Source organism: Panthera onca, chromosome D2 (genome assembly GCF_046562875.1).
Source record: "Panthera onca isolate mPanOnc1 chromosome D2, mPanOnc1 haplotype 2, whole genome shotgun sequence".
Classification (NCBI taxonomy): domain Eukaryota; kingdom Metazoa; phylum Chordata; class Mammalia; order Carnivora; family Felidae; genus Panthera; species Panthera onca.
The window spans coordinates 82,215,898-82,233,707 of NC_138349.1; the positions used below are offsets into that span (position 1 = coordinate 82,215,898).

General features: G+C 41.5%; 1 protein-coding gene across 1 annotated transcript in view; it reads left to right on the plus strand.

The window, feature by feature from the left end:
- Positions 1 to 17,810, plus strand: part of ASAH2 (N-acylsphingosine amidohydrolase 2) — an 83,136-nt gene that overhangs the window by 9,857 nt on the left and 55,469 nt on the right. The window contains exons 2-3 of the mRNA XM_078434121.2: positions 14,449 to 14,567; positions 17,262 to 17,393. Coding sequence (XP_078290247.1) covers positions 17,267 to 17,393 — 127 coding nt within the window. The 5' untranslated portion in view covers positions 14,449 to 14,567; positions 17,262 to 17,266. The remainder of the gene's footprint in view (positions 1 to 14,448; positions 14,568 to 17,261; positions 17,394 to 17,810) is intronic.

The following is a 17,810-nucleotide window of genomic DNA, read 5'->3' on the forward strand; positions in this document are numbered from 1 at the left end:
AGAGCTTGATGTGGGGCTTGATCTCGTGAACTGTGAGATCGTGACCTGAGCTGAAACCAAGAGTCAGACGCTCAATGAACAGAGTCACTCAGGTGCCCCCCTTCTGCCCATTTTTAAGTTGGTTGTCTGTTTTTTTTGTTATTGAGTTATATGAGTTCTTTACATATTTTGGATATTAATCCCTTCTCTCACATATGGTGTATAAATATTCTCTCCCATTCCGTAGGTTGCCTTTTCATTTTGTTAGTGGTTTCCTTTGTTGTACGGAGGCTTTAGTCTGATGTCATCCCACTTGTGATTTCTGCTTTTGGTGCCTGGGCTTTTTGTGTCCTATCCAAAACATCATTGCCAGGGTCCTTTCTTCTAGGAGTTTTATGGTTTCAGGTCTTATGTTTAAGTCTTTTCTCTTTTTTAATTAAAACATATGTTTTTAATGTTTATTTTGAGAGAGAGAGAGCGAGAACGAACAGGGGAGGGGTAGAGAGAGAGGGAGACACAGAATCCGAAGCAGGCTCCAGGCTCTGAGCTGTCAGCACAGAGCCCAATACAGTGTTCGAACCCACGAACTGTGAGATCATGACCTGAGCCGAAGTCAGATGCTTAACCAACTGAGCCACCCAGGCACCCCTTATGTTTAAGTCTTTAAAAGCCATTTTGAGTTAATTGTTGCGAATGGTGTAAGATATGGGTCACATTTAATTTAGCTGTATGTGGTTGTCTAGGAATAAAACCTTTTTATTTGTGGCATTTATTGGAAACGTTAATGAAAGAAATGTTAAAGAAGATTTATAATTGAGCTCAGGAGTCTTCTTCATTAACTGGTGTTAATTAGGAGGCTGTGTTAATCAGGATGGGTGGGGGGGCTTGCTGTGGTAAAATCGTTGCTTAACACATAAGCATTTATCTCTTGCTTATGCAAAGCGCACTCCTGGTCTGATGAGTCTCTGAAAGAGATTTCTTCCAAGTGGTGACTCAGGGATCGGGTAGCCTATCATCTGGGACAGGCACTTATCAGGGTCACCAGAGCAGAGGAAGAGAGATCATGGAGAACCCACACCCCCTCTAATGCCTCCGCATCAAATACTTCAACCTGCAAGTGACACATATCATTGCCACTCACGGCCCAAGGATCAGTGACTGCCAGGGGGCCAGAGAGCATAACCTCCCTGTATGCCCACAAAGGAGCAAAGGACCAGATATGGACCAGTGTTTCCAGACTCCATGGCCATGACCTTAGGCAAGTATTGTAACTCATCTATTATGAGGGGTTTGGACCAGATGACTCAGTGACCGTCATCCTACTACCCTGAGTCTAAATATCTGATTTCGTCTTAGCTTTGTGATTTTTACTGCTTTGTACGCATGATTTCACTGTTCCTCTAAGAATATCAGGCAACTTCCAGCAAGGGACAGATGTTTGGTTTCTTATTGGCAGTATAACCTTTGGCTATTTGTTTCACTTTTCTATAACTCTTCTTTTCCTTTTTAATTCGAATATAGAATGGGGATAGGAAGAGCGCATCTTCAAAAAATTACCGAGTAGTAAATGAGGCAACTCATGTAATGTTTTAGAACAGTGTCTGGATCATTCTAAGAGTCCAGTAGGTTCATTTCGTGTGATTTTATTTTTAGTTTTATTATTATTTTTTTAATGTTTATTTTTGAGAGAGACAGAGAGACAGAGAGACAGAGAGAGAGACAGAGCATGAATAGGGAAGGGGCAGAGAGAGAGGGAGACACAGAATCTGAAGCAGGCTTCAGGTTCCGAGCTGTCAGCATATAGCCCGGTGCAGGGCTCGAACCCACAAACTGTGAGATCATGACCTGAGCCGAAGTCACATGCTTAACCGACTGAGCCACCCAGGTGCCCCCAGTTTTATTTTTTAAAGACGACTGTCCTTTTTGCCCTGGCTTGATAAGTGTCTACATAGTAACAACTCAGATAGGTGTTGTTGTCCTTCATGCCCTGGCGTGATTAGTCAGCCCAGCCCATGCCAGTCTCTTTCGTGTACCCACACATAAAATGGGGTCACAGACTCTACTTGTAGGTGTTCTGGGTCTTTCCCCAAGACCCTCACCTCCCGTGCACTGTGCCTCATCTGCCTTAGCACATTCATCTATCGATGGACACTTGGGCTGCTTCCATAATTCGGCAGTTCTAAATAATGCAGCAATAAACAGAAGGATACATATATTCCTTTGAATTAATGTTTTTGTATTTTGGGGGTAAATATCCAGGACTGCAATTCCTGAATCATAGGGTAGTTCTGTTTTTAACTTTTGAGGAACCTCCATACTGTTTTCCACAATGACTGCCCCAGTTTGCATTCCCCCCTATAGTGCAAGAGGGTTCCTTTCTCTCCACATCCTCACCAACGCTTGTTGTTTCTTGTGTTTTTTGCTTTTATCCATTATGACAGGTGTGAGGTGCTAGCTTATCTCTAATCATAGTTTTGATTTGCATTTCCCTGATGATCAGTGATATTAAGCATCTTTTCACGTGTCTGTTGGCCACCCAGATGTCTTCTTTGGGGAAATGTCTGTTCATGTTTTCTTCCCATTTTTAATTGGATTATTTGTTTTTTTGGGTGTTGAGTTGCACAAGTTTTTATATATTTCAGATACTAACCCTTTATCAGCTATGTCGTGGGGGTAATATCTTCTCCCATTCCTTAGGTTGCCTTTTAGTTTTGTTGATTGTTTCCTTTGCTGTGTGGAAGTTTTTTATTTTGATGTAGTCCCAATAGTTTATTTTTGCTTTTATTTCCCTTGCCTTGGGAGACATATCTAGAAAAATGTTGCTACAGCTGATGTCAGAGAAATTACTGCCTGTGCTCTCTTCTAGGATTTTTGTGATTTCAGGTCTCACATTTAGGTCTTTAATCCATTTTGAGTTTTTTGTGTATGGTAAAAGAAAGTGGTCCAGTTTCATTCTTTTGCATGTTGCTGTCCAGTTTTCCTAACACCATTTATTTAAGAGAATGTCTTCTTCCCATTGTATATTTGTTCCTCCTTTGTTGAATATTGACCATATAATTGTGTATTTCTTTCTGTGTTTCCTATTCTGTTCTATTGATCTATGTGTCTATTTGTCCCAGTACCACACTGTTTTGATGACTACTTTGTAGTAGTAATTTTGTAACTTTGTAGTATAACTTGAAGTATAGTAGTAGCTTTACAATATAACTTGAAGTCTAGAATTATGATTCTTCCAGTTTTGTTTTTGTTTTTGTTTTTGTTTTTGTTTTTCAAGATTGCTTTGGCTATTTGGGCGTCTTTTGTGGTTCCATACATATTTTAGGATTATTTGTTCTAGTTCTGTGAGACATGCTGTTGGCATTTTGATAGGGATTGAGTTAAATCTGTAGATTCCTTTGGGTAGTATAGACATTTTAACAATATTTATTCCTCCAATCTATGAGCATGGAATATCTTTCCATTGTAAATGGGATTTTATAATTTCCATTGTACATGGGGTTGTTTTCTTAATTTTTCTTTCTGCTACTTCATTATTAGTATATAGGAATGCAACAGATTTCTGAACATTGATTTTATATCCCATGACTTTACTGAATTCATTTATCAGTTCTAGTAGTTTTTTAGTGGAATCTTTAGGGTTTCCTATATACAGAATCATGTCGTCTGCAGTGAAAGTTTTACTTCTACCTTACCAATTCAGATGCCTTTTCTTTCTTTTTCTTGTCTGATTGCTATGGCTAGGAATACCAGTACTATATTGAATAAAGGTGGTGAGAGTGGACATCCTTGTCTCGTTCCTGACCTTGGGAGAGAAAGCATTCAGTTTTTCCCCATTGAAGATGATGTTTGCTGTGGGTTTTTCAGAGATGGCCTTTATTGTCTTGAGGTATGTTTCCTCTAGACCTACTTTGTTGAGGGTTTTTATCCCGAATGGATTCTGTACTTTGTCAAATGCTTTTTTTTGCGTCTATTGAAATGGTCATATTTCTCTCATTGAGGTGATATATCACGTTGATTGGTTTGTGAATATTGAACCACTTTTGCGTTCTGGGACTAAATCCCACTTGATCGTGGTGTATGATTTTTTTTTAATGTATTGTTGGGTTCAGTTATTACTAGTATCTTGTTGAGGATTTTTGTATCTGTGTTCATCAGAGATATTGGCCTGTCGTTCTCTTTTGTTGTGATGTATTTATCTGGTTTTGGTATCAGGGTAATGCTGGCTTCATAGAATGAGTTTGGAAGTTTTCTTTCCTTTTCTGTTTTTTGGAATAGTTTGAGAAGAATTCGTATTAAGTCTTCTTTAAATGTTTGGTTAGAATTTGCATGTGAAGCCATCTGATCCTAGACTTTTGTTTGCTGGGAGTTTTTTGATTACTGATTCAATTCCATTGCTGGTAATTAGTCTGTTTGAATTTTCTATTTCTTCCTGCTTCTGTTTTGGTAGATTATATGTTTCTAGAAACTTATCCATTTCTTCCAGTTATCCAATTTGTTGGCATATAATTTTTCATAATATTCTCTTATAATCCTTTGTGTTTCTGTGGTGTCAGTTATTTCTCCTCTTTCATTTGTGATTTTGTTTATTTGGGTTCTCTTTCTCTCTTCTTCTTTTTTTTTTTTTGATGAGTTTGGCTAGAAGTTTATTAATTTTATAGTTTTTTTCAAAGAACCAATTCTTGGTTTCATTGATTGTTCTATTGACATTTTAGTTCCTGTATCATTTATTTTTACTCTTTATTATTCCTTCCTTTTGTGGGTTTGGGGTTTCCTTTGTTCTTTTTTTTTTTTTTTTCTAGCTCTTCTAGGTGTAATGTTAGGTTGTTTGAGATTTTTCTTGCTTCTTGAGATTGGCCTGTATTGCTGTCAATTTCCCTATTATAACCATTTTTGCTACATCTCAAAGATTTTGGACTGTTGTGTTTGCAATAGCATTGTTTCCATGTAATTTTGTATTTCTTCTTTGATTTTTCGGTTGACCCATTCATTGTTTAGTGCCATGTTATTTACCCTCTGTGTATTTGTGGTCCTTCCAGATTTCTTCTTGTGATTTATTTCCAGATTCATAGCATTGTGGTCAGAAAAATTCATGGTATTATTTCGGTCTTTTTTAATTTGTCAAGACTTGTTTTGTGGCCTAATATGTGATCTATTCTGGAGAATTTTCTGTGTGAACTTGAAAGGAATGTGTATTCTGCATTCTTAAGATGGAATGTTCTGAATATATCTGTTAAATCCCTCTGTTCCAGTGAGTCTGTCCTTCAAAGTCACTATTTCCTTGTGGATTTTCTTTTTGGATAATATGTTCATTGATATAAGTGGGGTGTTAACTTCCCCTACTATTATTGTATTATTATTCATTATTTCCTTTATGTTTGTTATTAACTGTTCATGTATTTGGGTGCTCCCAGTTTGGGTATATAAATACCTATAATTGTTATATCTTCTTGTTGGATTGTCCAATTAAAATTACATAGTGTCCTTCTTTGTCTCTTGTTACAGTCTTTGTTTTAAAGCCTATTTTGTCCAATGTAAATGTTGCCACTCCAGCTTTCTTTTGATATCCATTCACATGATAAATATTCTCCAACCCCTTACTTTCAATCTGCAGATGTCTTTAGGTCTGAAATGAATCTCTTGTAGGCAGCATATAGGTGAGTCTTGGGTTTTTTTTTTTTTTAATCCATTCTGTCACTCTGTGTTTTTTTTAATACTAAAAAAATTTTTTAAAAATGTTTTTATTTATTTTTGAGTGAGAGAGACAGGGCATGAATAGGGGAGGGGCAGAGATGGAGGGAGACACAGAATCTGAAGCGGGCTCCAGGCTTCGAGCCGTCAGCACAGAGCCCAATGCCAGACTCAAACTCACGAATTGGGAGACTATGACCTGAGCTGAAGTTGGCGCTTAACCAGGCACCCCTATCCTGTGTCTTTTGATTGGAGATTTTAGTCCATTTATATTCAAAGTAATTATTGATAGACATGTATTTATTACCATGTTGTTACTTGTTTTGTGGTTGTTTCTATAGTTTTTCTCTGATCCTTCTCACTTTCTTTCAGGGTTTGTTGGCTTTCTTTAGTAATGTATTTTGGTTTCTTTCTCTATTCTTTGCATATTGTTAGTACTTTTTGACTTGTGATTACCATTAGGTTTATATATAACATTTGCACAGAGCAGTCTATGTTAAGTCGATGGTCATTTAAGTTTGAAACCATTCTTTACTCCTGTCCTCTTCATAATTTAGGTATATGGTGTTGTATTTTGCTTCCTTTTATTTTATGTATTCCTTGTCTAAATTTTACAGAAATACTTATTTTTACTCTTCTCTTTTTTTACTTTTCATACCTTCACTTACATTCTTTCCTTTCCATTTAATGAGTCCTCTGTAATATTTCTTAAAGGGATGGTTTAGTGGTCGTGAACCTTAGTTTTTGTTTGTCTGAGAAACTTTTTTTTTTTTTTTTAGGAACTCTTTATCTCTTCTATTCTGAATGATTGCCTTGCTGGATAGAGTATTCTCGGCTGCCCATTTTTCCTTTACAGCACTTTGAATATATCCTGCCACTCCCTTCTGGCCTGCAAAGCGCTAAGAAATCTGCTGATAAAATTGTGAGAGTTCTCTTGTATGTAACTGTCTTATTTTCTCTCGCTGCTTTTAAAGTCTTTTCTTTATCATTTTTGCCATCTTAATTACCCTGTGTCTTGGGTTGATTTTTTTTTTGGGGGCGGGGGGAGGATCTCTGTGTTTCCTGGATCTAGATATCGATTTCCTTCTCCAGATTAGGGAAGTTTTCAGCCATTATTTCTTCAAATTAGTTTTCTTCCCTCCTTTCTCTGTCTTCTTCTTCTGGGATCCCTAGAATATGGACAATGTGGTGTTTTTTTCCACAGGTACACCGTGTGGACAGGAGATGCTAAGCATCTGAGATTTATGTAGAGGGAATGAATTACATCAAAAGATGTTGTCACTTTGTCCCTGAAATGACGATAAATGTAACGGCAGCCTGCTTTCCCCCGATCCAGCTTCATCATCATGTATGGCAAACAGGTCAAATTTGTCACTGCCAAACACAATAAATTCACACCCTGGTTTTGGAAAAAGATAAATCATCAGAGAATAATTTCCAAATACTCCGCAAAGGTTGTATAGCCCCACATTGTTTTTCTAAGCGTAGTAAAATAGGGACAATTTCAATTCCTATCTTATCTAAATTTCAAACCCTCTGGATGTTTTGAAAATAGCAAAGGACTCCCCTTCTTCCCAAGGCTGTGTGTGTCAAACTAATGGGGAGATCCTTCAAACCACCCGTGTAGAATATGCCGAGAAAATAACTGTGCTCTAAGGCTTAAACACACAGAACCTACCATTCTTGGACATTTACATTCAGCCTAATTAACATAAGAACTCGTTCACATCAGGCTACTGCGTTAACAAAGAACTTACCAAAATGTATGTCTACGTGAACCTTTCAGCTAGGTAGGTTTCTGTCAGCCTCCATTTTTCTAATAAGGAAAACAAAAGGGAGGGACTACGGTCACTGTGCAAAAAGCCTCAATCTTCAGATTCCAAATTCCAGTCCTTCCCATATACTGGATCTTTTGCCTTTATCTTTTGCCCTTTGTATTGAAGACACCACTGCAGTAAATTTGGGGAGATGAATCCTGCAGCCCCAAGGAGGGAGAGGTTATCTACCTTTTCCTGTGAGAAAAGCAGGACTGTCGATATTGCTGGAAACAAGGGCATGGTGAACCCCTTGGGGATGAGAGCCATGGTGCACCCTGTACCATACCGTCTTCCCCTTGTGCTCGGCCAGTGTGTTCAGAGCTGGGACCTCCCTCATGGAAGGAACCTGGGCTTCCCATTGTAGTGAAGTATATCTATTAGTCTCCTTCTCAAACTCAACATATGACAGGTGCAGAAGGGGTTTACTAAGAAGCAGCCTCTCCAGGGGCGCCTGGTGGCTCAGTCAGTTAAGTGCGTGACTGCGGCTCAGGTCATGATCTCACGGTTCATGAGTTTGAGCCCCATGTCGGGCTCTGTGCTGACAGCTCAGAGCCTGGAGCCTGCTTCTGATCCTGTGTCCCCCCTCTCTCTCTGTCCTTCCCCCACTTTCACTCTGTCTCTCTCTCAAAAATAAACATTAAAAAAATAATTAAACAAAACAAAAAAGAAGCAGTCTCTCTGGCTTGGAACAGAAGGAGCCTCCCTTCTGTTGCTTAAGGTTTAAGGTCAAGATTCAACTGAGGCATATGGAAAGGTAAATCTATAAATAGTCAACTGATAATGGGACTGCTTTGGGGTTTAAAGGTATTTTTCAATTTCCTTTGCAAAACCTGTGAAGTGGTAAGATACCACCATGACAGTCCTGTGTACTTAAAACTAATTTTTTTTCTGATCTAATGAAGAATTCATTATGTCAGACTACTCATCACTTTGAACTTTAAAAATGTTCCCAGAGGCAGCTTGGCATACACAGTGTTCAATGATTGGAATGCATATATTCTCCAAAGGGAGGTATGGTGCTCACTTTTGTGAGATTTAGCTTGGGCACGTTCTTAGCTGGAGCTAACAGAATCTACTCCAGAGGAAAGGTATTTATTAGGGGTTAGAGATAACTTGCCGAATCTTGGCGAAGGCTCAAGGCAGAGAACTGGGGTTGAGCTTCCTGCAAAAACTCTCCAACTTAAATATAGACCTGAGCTGCTAAGGGATGGGCTGCTTTGGTCGTGGTCATGGAATAAGGAAGTGGCTGAAGCCACCACACTGCCAGCTCAAAGTCAGGCTGCCATGATCCAAACCAGGAAAGCAGGTGTCCAATACAGAGCCCCTCTCCTCAAGTGGCTCAGTGCTGAATCAGAGTCTCACATGAGCGCATCTGAAAGGCAGAAATGAACCTGCATCTGGAACCCAGGGCAAATGAGTGTCTGGTGTTGGCATGCCAGCTGGGTTGAGTGAAGCCCTCTGCAATGCCTGCCACAGTGCTTCACCCCATTTCTCTTCTCTCCACTGGCGTATTAAAGAGCAAAGCTTATTTCCTATCCATCTAGCCTCCTACCTTATCTATGACCCAGCCATCCATCCATCCATCCATCCATCCATCCATCCATCCGTCCAACCATCCAACCATCCAACCATCCAACCATCCATCCATCCATCCATCCATCCATCCATCCATCCATCTGTCCAACCATCCATCCATCCATCCATCCAACTATCTGATTTTTGCACTTCCATTATTATTATTATTATTATTATATTTTTAAAAATCTGTTTCAGGGATGCATGGGTGGCCCAGTTGGTTATGCGTCTGACTCTTGACTTCAGCTCAGGTTGTGATCTCATGTTTCATGGGTTAGAGCCGTGTGTTGGGCTCTGCACTGACAGTGTGGAGTCTGCTTGGGATTCTCCCTCTCCCTCTCTCTGCCTCTCCCCCCATTCACTCTCTTTCTCTCCCAAAAATAAATAAACTCTAAAAATTTGTTTCAGAATGGGTCTAAAAGATAAGGACTGTTTACAAAGGTATGACTACAATACCATTATCACAGTAACATTTTTAATAATAATCCCCTAATATCATCAAATATCTAGTCAGTGTTCAAATCTTCCCAATTGTCTCATCGTTTTCAAAGCCAGTTTGTTTGAAGTGGGTTCTAAATGATGAGGGTTTGGGTCTTACAGTGTAAGTTGGTGGGCATGTCTCTTCAGCCTCTTTTCATCCACAATTTCTTCTCCTTTGCTCCCCTCCCCTCCCCTGCCTTGGCCACTCTCCTCCCCTGCCCTTCTGCTTCCCCGCCTCTCTCTCTTTCTCTCCACTTCCAATTTCTTTGTTCAAGAAACTGGGTCATTTGCCCTACAATCTTTTGCCATCTGGATCGTGCTTACTGTATCCCCACATTGTCCTCTGATAGTTGTTTGTCTTTCATATTTTCTACAAACAAACCCTCATATCTAGAGGTGGATCCAGTTTAGGGTTACTTTTTGGTAAGAGTATTTGAGAAGTGAGGGTGCATGCATCGCTCAGAGGGCTTGTGGTAGTCATTTGTCTCTCTCTTTGGTGACTTAAATCAGCATCCAGTTGGTGATCGTTGCCTGGTTCCATCCTTTCACTAGGGGTCTGCAAAGCATTTAGATTCTTGGTGTGTCATTCCTTCCTCGTTCATTGGCTCGGATTCTTCAAGTGTGAGAAACTCTTTCATCAACGATTTGGCTTTCCCAAGATACCTCTATATAGGAAGAGCAGACCTCCCTCCCTTTTTCCTTCCCAGTTTTCAGAAAAACAAATTGGAATTCATTATTTTATTGTGTTAAAAAAATTGTTTTTAACGTTTATTTATTTTTGAGAGACAGAGCACGAGCAGGGGAGGGGCAGAGAGCGAGGGAGTCAGAGAATCCGAAGCAGGCTCTAGGCTCTGAGCTTTCAGCACAGAGCCCGATGCGGGGCTTGAACTCACGAACCAGGAGATCATGACCTGAGCCGAAGTTGGATGCTTAACTGACTGAGCCACCCAGGTGACCCTGGAATTTGTTATTTTAAATGCAGCATCTTTTAAAGGTAGTCAATGAGGTTTGGGTTTTTTTTAAGCATCATTATGACATCATGGATCTAAGCAAATTTGATTTGCTTCAATCTTCTGCAATTATCTTTTTAAAAAATTGATGTCCAGATTGATGCATTTGAGAGTGAACCTCTAGTTCTTTTTGACACAATTCTGATCGTCTTGCTCATCATCTTGACTTCCTTGACTTCCTTGATTCCTTGACTTCCTTGATGGTCTTATTGTGACATCTGTTTAACTATCTCCATGAGGGAAGGGACACGTATATGACCTGAGCCAGGCCAGTCAGATGCTGTCTGTCAGGAACTGAGCCCTGAACAGACCTAGGAATGAAAACGTGTTGCAGGTTTCGTTTGTGTGTTTCTTGCCCCGGACCTAGAACCAGCCATTTCTTCAAGGATCGCTTGTTTTTTGTTTTTGTTTTCGTCTTGTTTTATTTGTTTGTTTTGTTTTGTCTTAAGCAAGAAACAGTATTTAGAGACCACAACCTGGATGCTCTATGAAATAACATATGTTTTCAAAAAGTAATTTATTCTTCAATTATCCCAAGAATCAAAGAATGGAAAAGGATGAGATGATTAGCATGGGGCATAACCTTGCAAAGAGGGTTTATTTAAAGGCCACCCAGACAGAAATAAAAAGGAAGTACACATTACAATATTTGCAGTGATTTTTATCTTCCCCTCACCCCCAGGGAGTCTGGCTGTTTTTTTGGGTGCTTCAAGTCCCCTCGGCCCAACATGGCTCCTACCCTGGCCCTGCCATGGTGCTTGGCATCTTCTCGATTATTCTCACCCCTCCGTGTTTAGAGATGGGTCTTCAAATGTCATCTGGGAGAAATGATACATGATGTAACACCCTGGTTACAATGATCTTACTGGACTAGACTGTGGGTCACCTCCTAAATCTCGGTGTGAATGAGCACAGCAGGGCTCCTTTCCTTGGGGAGGGAGGTGTTGGGAGAGGACCGGCCGGGATGGTGGGTGCAGCCTGGAGGCCCTCCCACTGCAAGTGAGAAGGGAATCTGATGGCAGGTCACTAGGAGGTGTCCGTTGTTTTTACCTGCCTTGATTTCATTTTGGAGATCTATCCTTCCCTCTTTGGGGACGGTCTTGTTGTGACACCTGTTTAACTATCTCTGTGAGGGAAGGGACACGTATATGACCTGAGCCAGGCCAGTCAGATGCTGTCTCTCAGGAACTGAGCCCTGAACAGAACAACGTACAGACCTAGACAGCCGGAGTGCGTCCATCTCGATGGTGAGACTCTGGTTTTGTTTTTTTTGCTGGTTGTTTTTTTTGCCGTAACCATCTTTATTATCTAGATTGATTTTGACTGTAGCTCCTACAGTATTGGGATAAATTCCGCATTTAAACATCAGGGAAAGAAGAAGAGAGACAGGCGAAGATGAAGCAGAAATGTGGTTCTGTGGGGAGCCACCCCTGATGCCCCAGACCTCAGGACGGGGGCTGTGCTCAGTCCATTGCTTGTCTATTTGTTTTTCATTTCTTTTCTTTTTTCTTTGATTTAAATCCCAGTTAGTTAACATATAGTATAGTAATGATTTCAGGAACAGAATGTAGTGATTCATCACTTACAACACCCAGGGCTCATCTCAACAGGTGCCCTCCTCAATGCCCATCACCCATCTAGCCCATCCCCCACCCAACACCCCTCCAGCAACCCTCAGTTTGTTCTCTGTATTTCAGAATCTCTTATGACTTGTCCCCTCTTTGTTTTTATCTTATTTTTCCTTCCCTTTCCCTATGTTCATCTGTTTTGTTTCTTAAATTCCACATATGAGTGAAATCATGATACTTGTCTTTCTCTGACCAATTTCGCTTAGCATAATACCTTCCAGTTCCATCCACGTAGTTGCAAATGGCAAGATGTCATTCTTTTTGATTGCCGAGTAATACTCTATTGTATATATATACCACATTTTCTTTATCCATTAATCCATTGTTGGACATTTGGGCTCTTTCCATACTTTGGCTATTGTGGATAGTGCTGCCATAAACATGGGGGCGCATGTGTCCCTTCGAAACAGCATACCTGTATCCCATGGATAAATGCCTAGTAGTGCAATTGCTGGGTCGTAGGGTAGTTCTATTTTTAGTTTTTTGAGGACCCTCCACACTGTTCTCCAGAGCGGCTGCACCAGTCGGCATTCCCACGATGGCGACGCTCTGAAAGATTGTTCAGGACGTCCTGCCACCTGGATCTGTCCTGATCTCTGGCTTTCCAGAGCCTGTGTCTTCACCTGATTTTCTGCCTTCCAGTGGATTTATTTCTCTCTCCTTCCTCCGCTGCTTAAGTTAGCTGGATTTGCCCTCTGCTGCTTGGCACCAAGAATTCTAACATAAATGCATGAAAGGAACCCTCATTTACTACCATAATCTAACCCGTGCCCCACTATAGCAGAGAGCTAGCTGAGCGACATTATGAAATGCCCTGTTGGAAGGCCCTTAGATCTCGAATATTTCCTTTGGAATGTCGGGGGCTGGTCTCTCTTGACCCTGCAAGGAATTCAGTGGCCTATGTGTTCTTCCAACTGCTTCCTGGACAGCTGGGATCTAGCAGGGAAAAAAGGAAATAGGGGTTTCTCTATTCCTTCCTCTCTTTGTCTCTTGTGGGCCATTGTTTACCTTCATGCTGCTCTATAGTATACCTGCTTCAAGAGGAGGGTTTTCCCCAATATAAAAATGTGCATGGCCCTTACAGACAATACCAAGAATCGAAAAGATGAAAACAAAACTCACAGTCTTATCACCAGATAATTACTTCTTAACATTTTGCTGTGATTTCTTACAGTCTTCGCTACCACAAATAGATAATGTTTGGAAAACAGGATTATAGGGGTGCCTGGGCGGCTCAGTCGGTTGGAGCATCCGACTTCGGGTCAAGTCACGATCTCACAGCTAGTGAGTTCGAGCCTGCCTCAGGCTCTGGGCTGACAGCTCAGAGCTTGGAGCCTGCTTCGGATTCCGTGTCTCTCTCTCTCTCTCTGCCCCTCCCCTGCTCATGCTCTGTCTCTCTCTCTTTCTCAAAAATAAACAATAAACCATTAAAAACAGTTTATAAAAAAAATTAAAAATTAAAATGAACAAAACAGGATTATAATGTCTTATAAATTTAAAATAACTTAATACAGTAACTTTTTCCAAGTCATTAAAGTATTTTCTTCTATATCATTGGTAATGGTTGCACATTATTCACATGGGCATTGTATGTCCATTATTTACATTCTTAGTTCATCTAAAGCCTCGTTCTTTTCTTTTTACGTTTATTTATTTATTTTGAGAGAGACAGAGCAGCAGGGAAAGGGCAGAGAGAGAGAGAGAGAGAGAGAGAGAGAGAGAATCCCAAGCAGGTTTCACACTCTCAGTGCGGAGCCCAATGCAGAACTCGAACTCATGAATAGTGAGATCATGACCTGAGCCGGAATCAGGAGTTGGACACTTAACTGACTGATCCACCCAGGCACCTCTAAAACCTCATTCTTTTTGTATACAAGAATCTAAAAGTTAAAATCACTTTTCTCTTCTGAGATCAGTGTAAACGCTGCCCAATGGGACCCATGGTCCACACTAATGTCCAGCATGCATCATCATTCCCTCCTTGTCTCTGGGTGAGTGACCAGTGGTAAGTAAAGCGAGTGCTCTTTTTGGTGAGCCAGGCTGTAGACCTCGCACAGAACTTGTACTGGAGAGGTGTGTAAGGGCTGAAATCAGTGACCTTCAGTCCTCCGGATCCTTTGCAACTTCTATCTCAGTATCAGGTTGTCCCAGGGGAGGCAGATAAGGCTCTTGTTATCAATACCCTTTAATCTCATCCTGCACCAATCCCACAAAGGTATGCTAATGAGAACCCTAACTCTCCTGGGCATGACTGGGAACCTCTTTCTTCAGTATGTTTCAGAACGTGCTGAGAACTCTGGGCTGAGCAACGTGCAAGGGGAAGGGAACGAGATTCTGGACTGTCATTTGCTTTGCTGGGATGTGGAATTTCTTTTGACGGGTTGAATCAGGTAAGAAAGTTCTGTTTTCTTGGAGGGAGAGAGAGGGATCTTGAATCATCCCCTTGTCTTAGAGATCTTGATGAAATCCTAAAAGCTCCACTCCATTTCCTTAGCTTTGGGAAACCCTTTTGCCAAGTCATTACCTTTTCCTTCCACAGTCTTGTAAAACAGAGACCTCAACATGGTAACGATGTGCCGAGGGGCTCGCTGTTGTCATAAAGCCTCATCACCGAGCTTGCAGAATTGCACTGGATTAAGTGAGAACCAGTGGGAAATGCCAAATCTTTTAAGTTACAACCACTGGCTCAGCTCTCCGTGGTCCATTTGCATTCTGAAGGCAGATGAGGCATTTGCTTTCTTTCACATTTGCCTTCAGATTTGGGGTCATCAAGGAAAAATAAATAGTGCTCACTGGTTAAAAAAGAACATTAAAAGTTGGCATTAATTCTGGCAACAGGGTGGTGAGACCCAGGGAGGTACATCATTGAAATCCGAGTAGGCGGTACAAACTTTAGTGTTAAATCAAGTGCCATTGTGGACTTGTGTAAAAGGCTGGTGGTGGTGATCACTTCAGCCCAATAAAACAAGCAAAAAAGAAAAAAGTATTCTTTTGAACCATGTCTTGCAACTACTTGTTGCACAGGCTCCTAGCATGTGGCCACGTTTGCATCTGCAACGTGCGTGTAGACACTCGCATTGGGAGATCCCCCTGTCGGTCAGCCATGTTTAGTTGCCCTGTCGGTCCTGCAATCCCAGCTGGCAGGAAGCCTAATGAAACCAAAACTTTGAGAAAGAACTGGGTATACTGGGCTCGAGGTTGGCCACTGAAACAGCACCTAAGGACCAGTAAACTTATTTGGATCATCAGAGTTTCAGAGGCACATTTTAGAGGTGTCTCCTGACTCCTGGGGACTGGCCAGTGAATGTTGGGACCAAGATCAGAACCCATTTGTGTTGCCTTACATTTGAAATTGTCCCTAACGGTGGTGGTGAAGGTGATGACAGTGGTGATAAGTGGTTGAGGAAAGCCTGCTAATAACCAAGAGATTCGGGAAGATGTTCAAGTCTCTTTGTCCACTTCCAGTTCAGCCCTACTTCTGAAGTATTTGATGTTAGACTGATTTTTAAACTCTAGTCCAGGGATTGCTCAATAAAATAACTACAAAGACCAGGTAGTAACTTAGATGGAAAAGATCCACTGGGAAGAGGTTGTGGTAGGCTGGAGAAGGCATGCTGTATCTATCTAAAGGTCACAGTAACTACTGGGTTTTACCAAGCTTCTGGCTCAGTGTTACCACAGTTTATGAAACGTGAGAGAAAACCTGAAGGTTTAGATTTGTAACTGTGGACTCTCTTCCAGATGGACTGTAAGCTCCTCCGTCTTGTCAAGTAAATCAAACTGAAACAGAAAATTGGGGCGTGCTAAGCCCACCCATTGGTTGCCAATTTACAACTCTTGGGGGGTAATAGCATCTTAATATGGCTGCATATTACCCATTGTGGGAGCAAGTCCTGGACTCTAATCCCATCTCATTGCTCAGGCTTCCTGAAATATGGGTTAAGAAAACGGGTTCCAAAGTTTGTATGTGTGATTCCAATAATTCTTTAACACTAGCTTCATATAAATTCCCCTTGAGGACAGTAAGGAGCAGAGTCTTTGCTATTTTGGGACCTAATGATAAATGCAAACACCATAAACACCTATTGCAGTCTATGGGACGAACGAATTATTACTGCACCATCTCCTTTTTATAAGAACTCTATAAGATGGGTACTAAAATTATTGTCATCACCACATCCTTATTTACAGACAGAGAAACTGAGGCTCAGTGTTGGGGAGGATTCCCCAAGATCGTCCAGTAAGTGGCAGAAATGAGCTTTGGACTCTGGAGTTAGAAGGCAGAATCCAATTTTTATCCACCATATTATACTTTCTCCTGCTACCCGATATGGACTTTTAGCTTCTATAGCCTTGCTGAGTAACAATGAATCCTACTCCTAAAATATCTTCGGGCATCTGTAAGGACATTTCCTGCTATGGTAGAACACAAGAGCATTATCTTTGTCCCCATCCTTCAACAGGTTTGCAAGATGTGTGAGATCCTTCTGATGACAGAGAGGGAGATTTTCCTGATGTCTGGCTTGAGACCAGAGATGGTCTTCTGTGTTGGTTTCTCATCAAGTAGGAATTGAAAGTTAGCAAATGGAGTTGCAAGGCCAAAGTTATGTGTTTCACCTCCTTGTAGACAAGGTAGTTTTCCCAAGGCCATGACCACAGGGGACAGCCCTAACTGCAGCCAGCCTTCTCACAAGAGCAATCAGCCCTGTTGACAGATGTGTTCCAACCTAGGCCCGTGTGCAGATGGCTTCATCACCATAAATGAAAGCTGTATGATACAGCCAAGGAATACAAATAGATTTTTAGCTTCATTGCCAATGCCAAATGATGGGTGGTTCTCTAGAACGAGTGCTGTTCCAGGAAGTGTTTGGAAACCACATCTGAGCTTATCAAAGAGTGCTGTAATTGCTTGGTCTTGTCTGCCATGGCCCCGGATGTGATAGGTATGCTCTGTACTTGTCCTCCCTGGTGTATAGTCCATTCTAGAAGAGCTAAGACATCTTAACCTTGGGCAGCTCAAAGCATATGTGTTGTAGTTTGTGGTTGTGCCATTTTCTGCCTCTTCCATTTCTGCTTTTCCTCAGGAGACATGGCCAAACACACCCTCTCCACATTAGAGGCATTCCTGATTTTCCTCCTTGTGATGATGACTGCTGTGACGGTAGCCCTCCTCAGCCTCTTGTTTATTACCAGTGGGACCATTGAAAATCATAAAGGCAAGTTGTCATGGGCTCCCTTGGATGCTATTCCTAGCCTGTGGGAAATTTCTGGATGACTGGGGACACGAAGGCAAGGAACAGTGCCTGCTGATAATGCCAATAACAGGGCAGTTCAACTGGTATGTGAGCAGCCCGGGATGGCCACCGAACCCGTCCATTAATTGTACTTTCTGCATTGACAGCAATTGTTATCAGGCTTACCTTTGCCCCCAAGTAGGCAGTTGACAGGCACTCTGCCGTGGGCTTGTCTCACTTCTCCACTGACCTAAGCCCAGTTCAGAATTATTCAAGGCCCAGTAGTGCAAGCATCCCCGACCCCCCTTCCCCCAAGCCTCTTCTCTTGCTCTTTGCCTTTTCTTGGGCATCATCTTCTCTTGGGGACAAAAGCAGAATGAAAGACCCACTGAATATCGA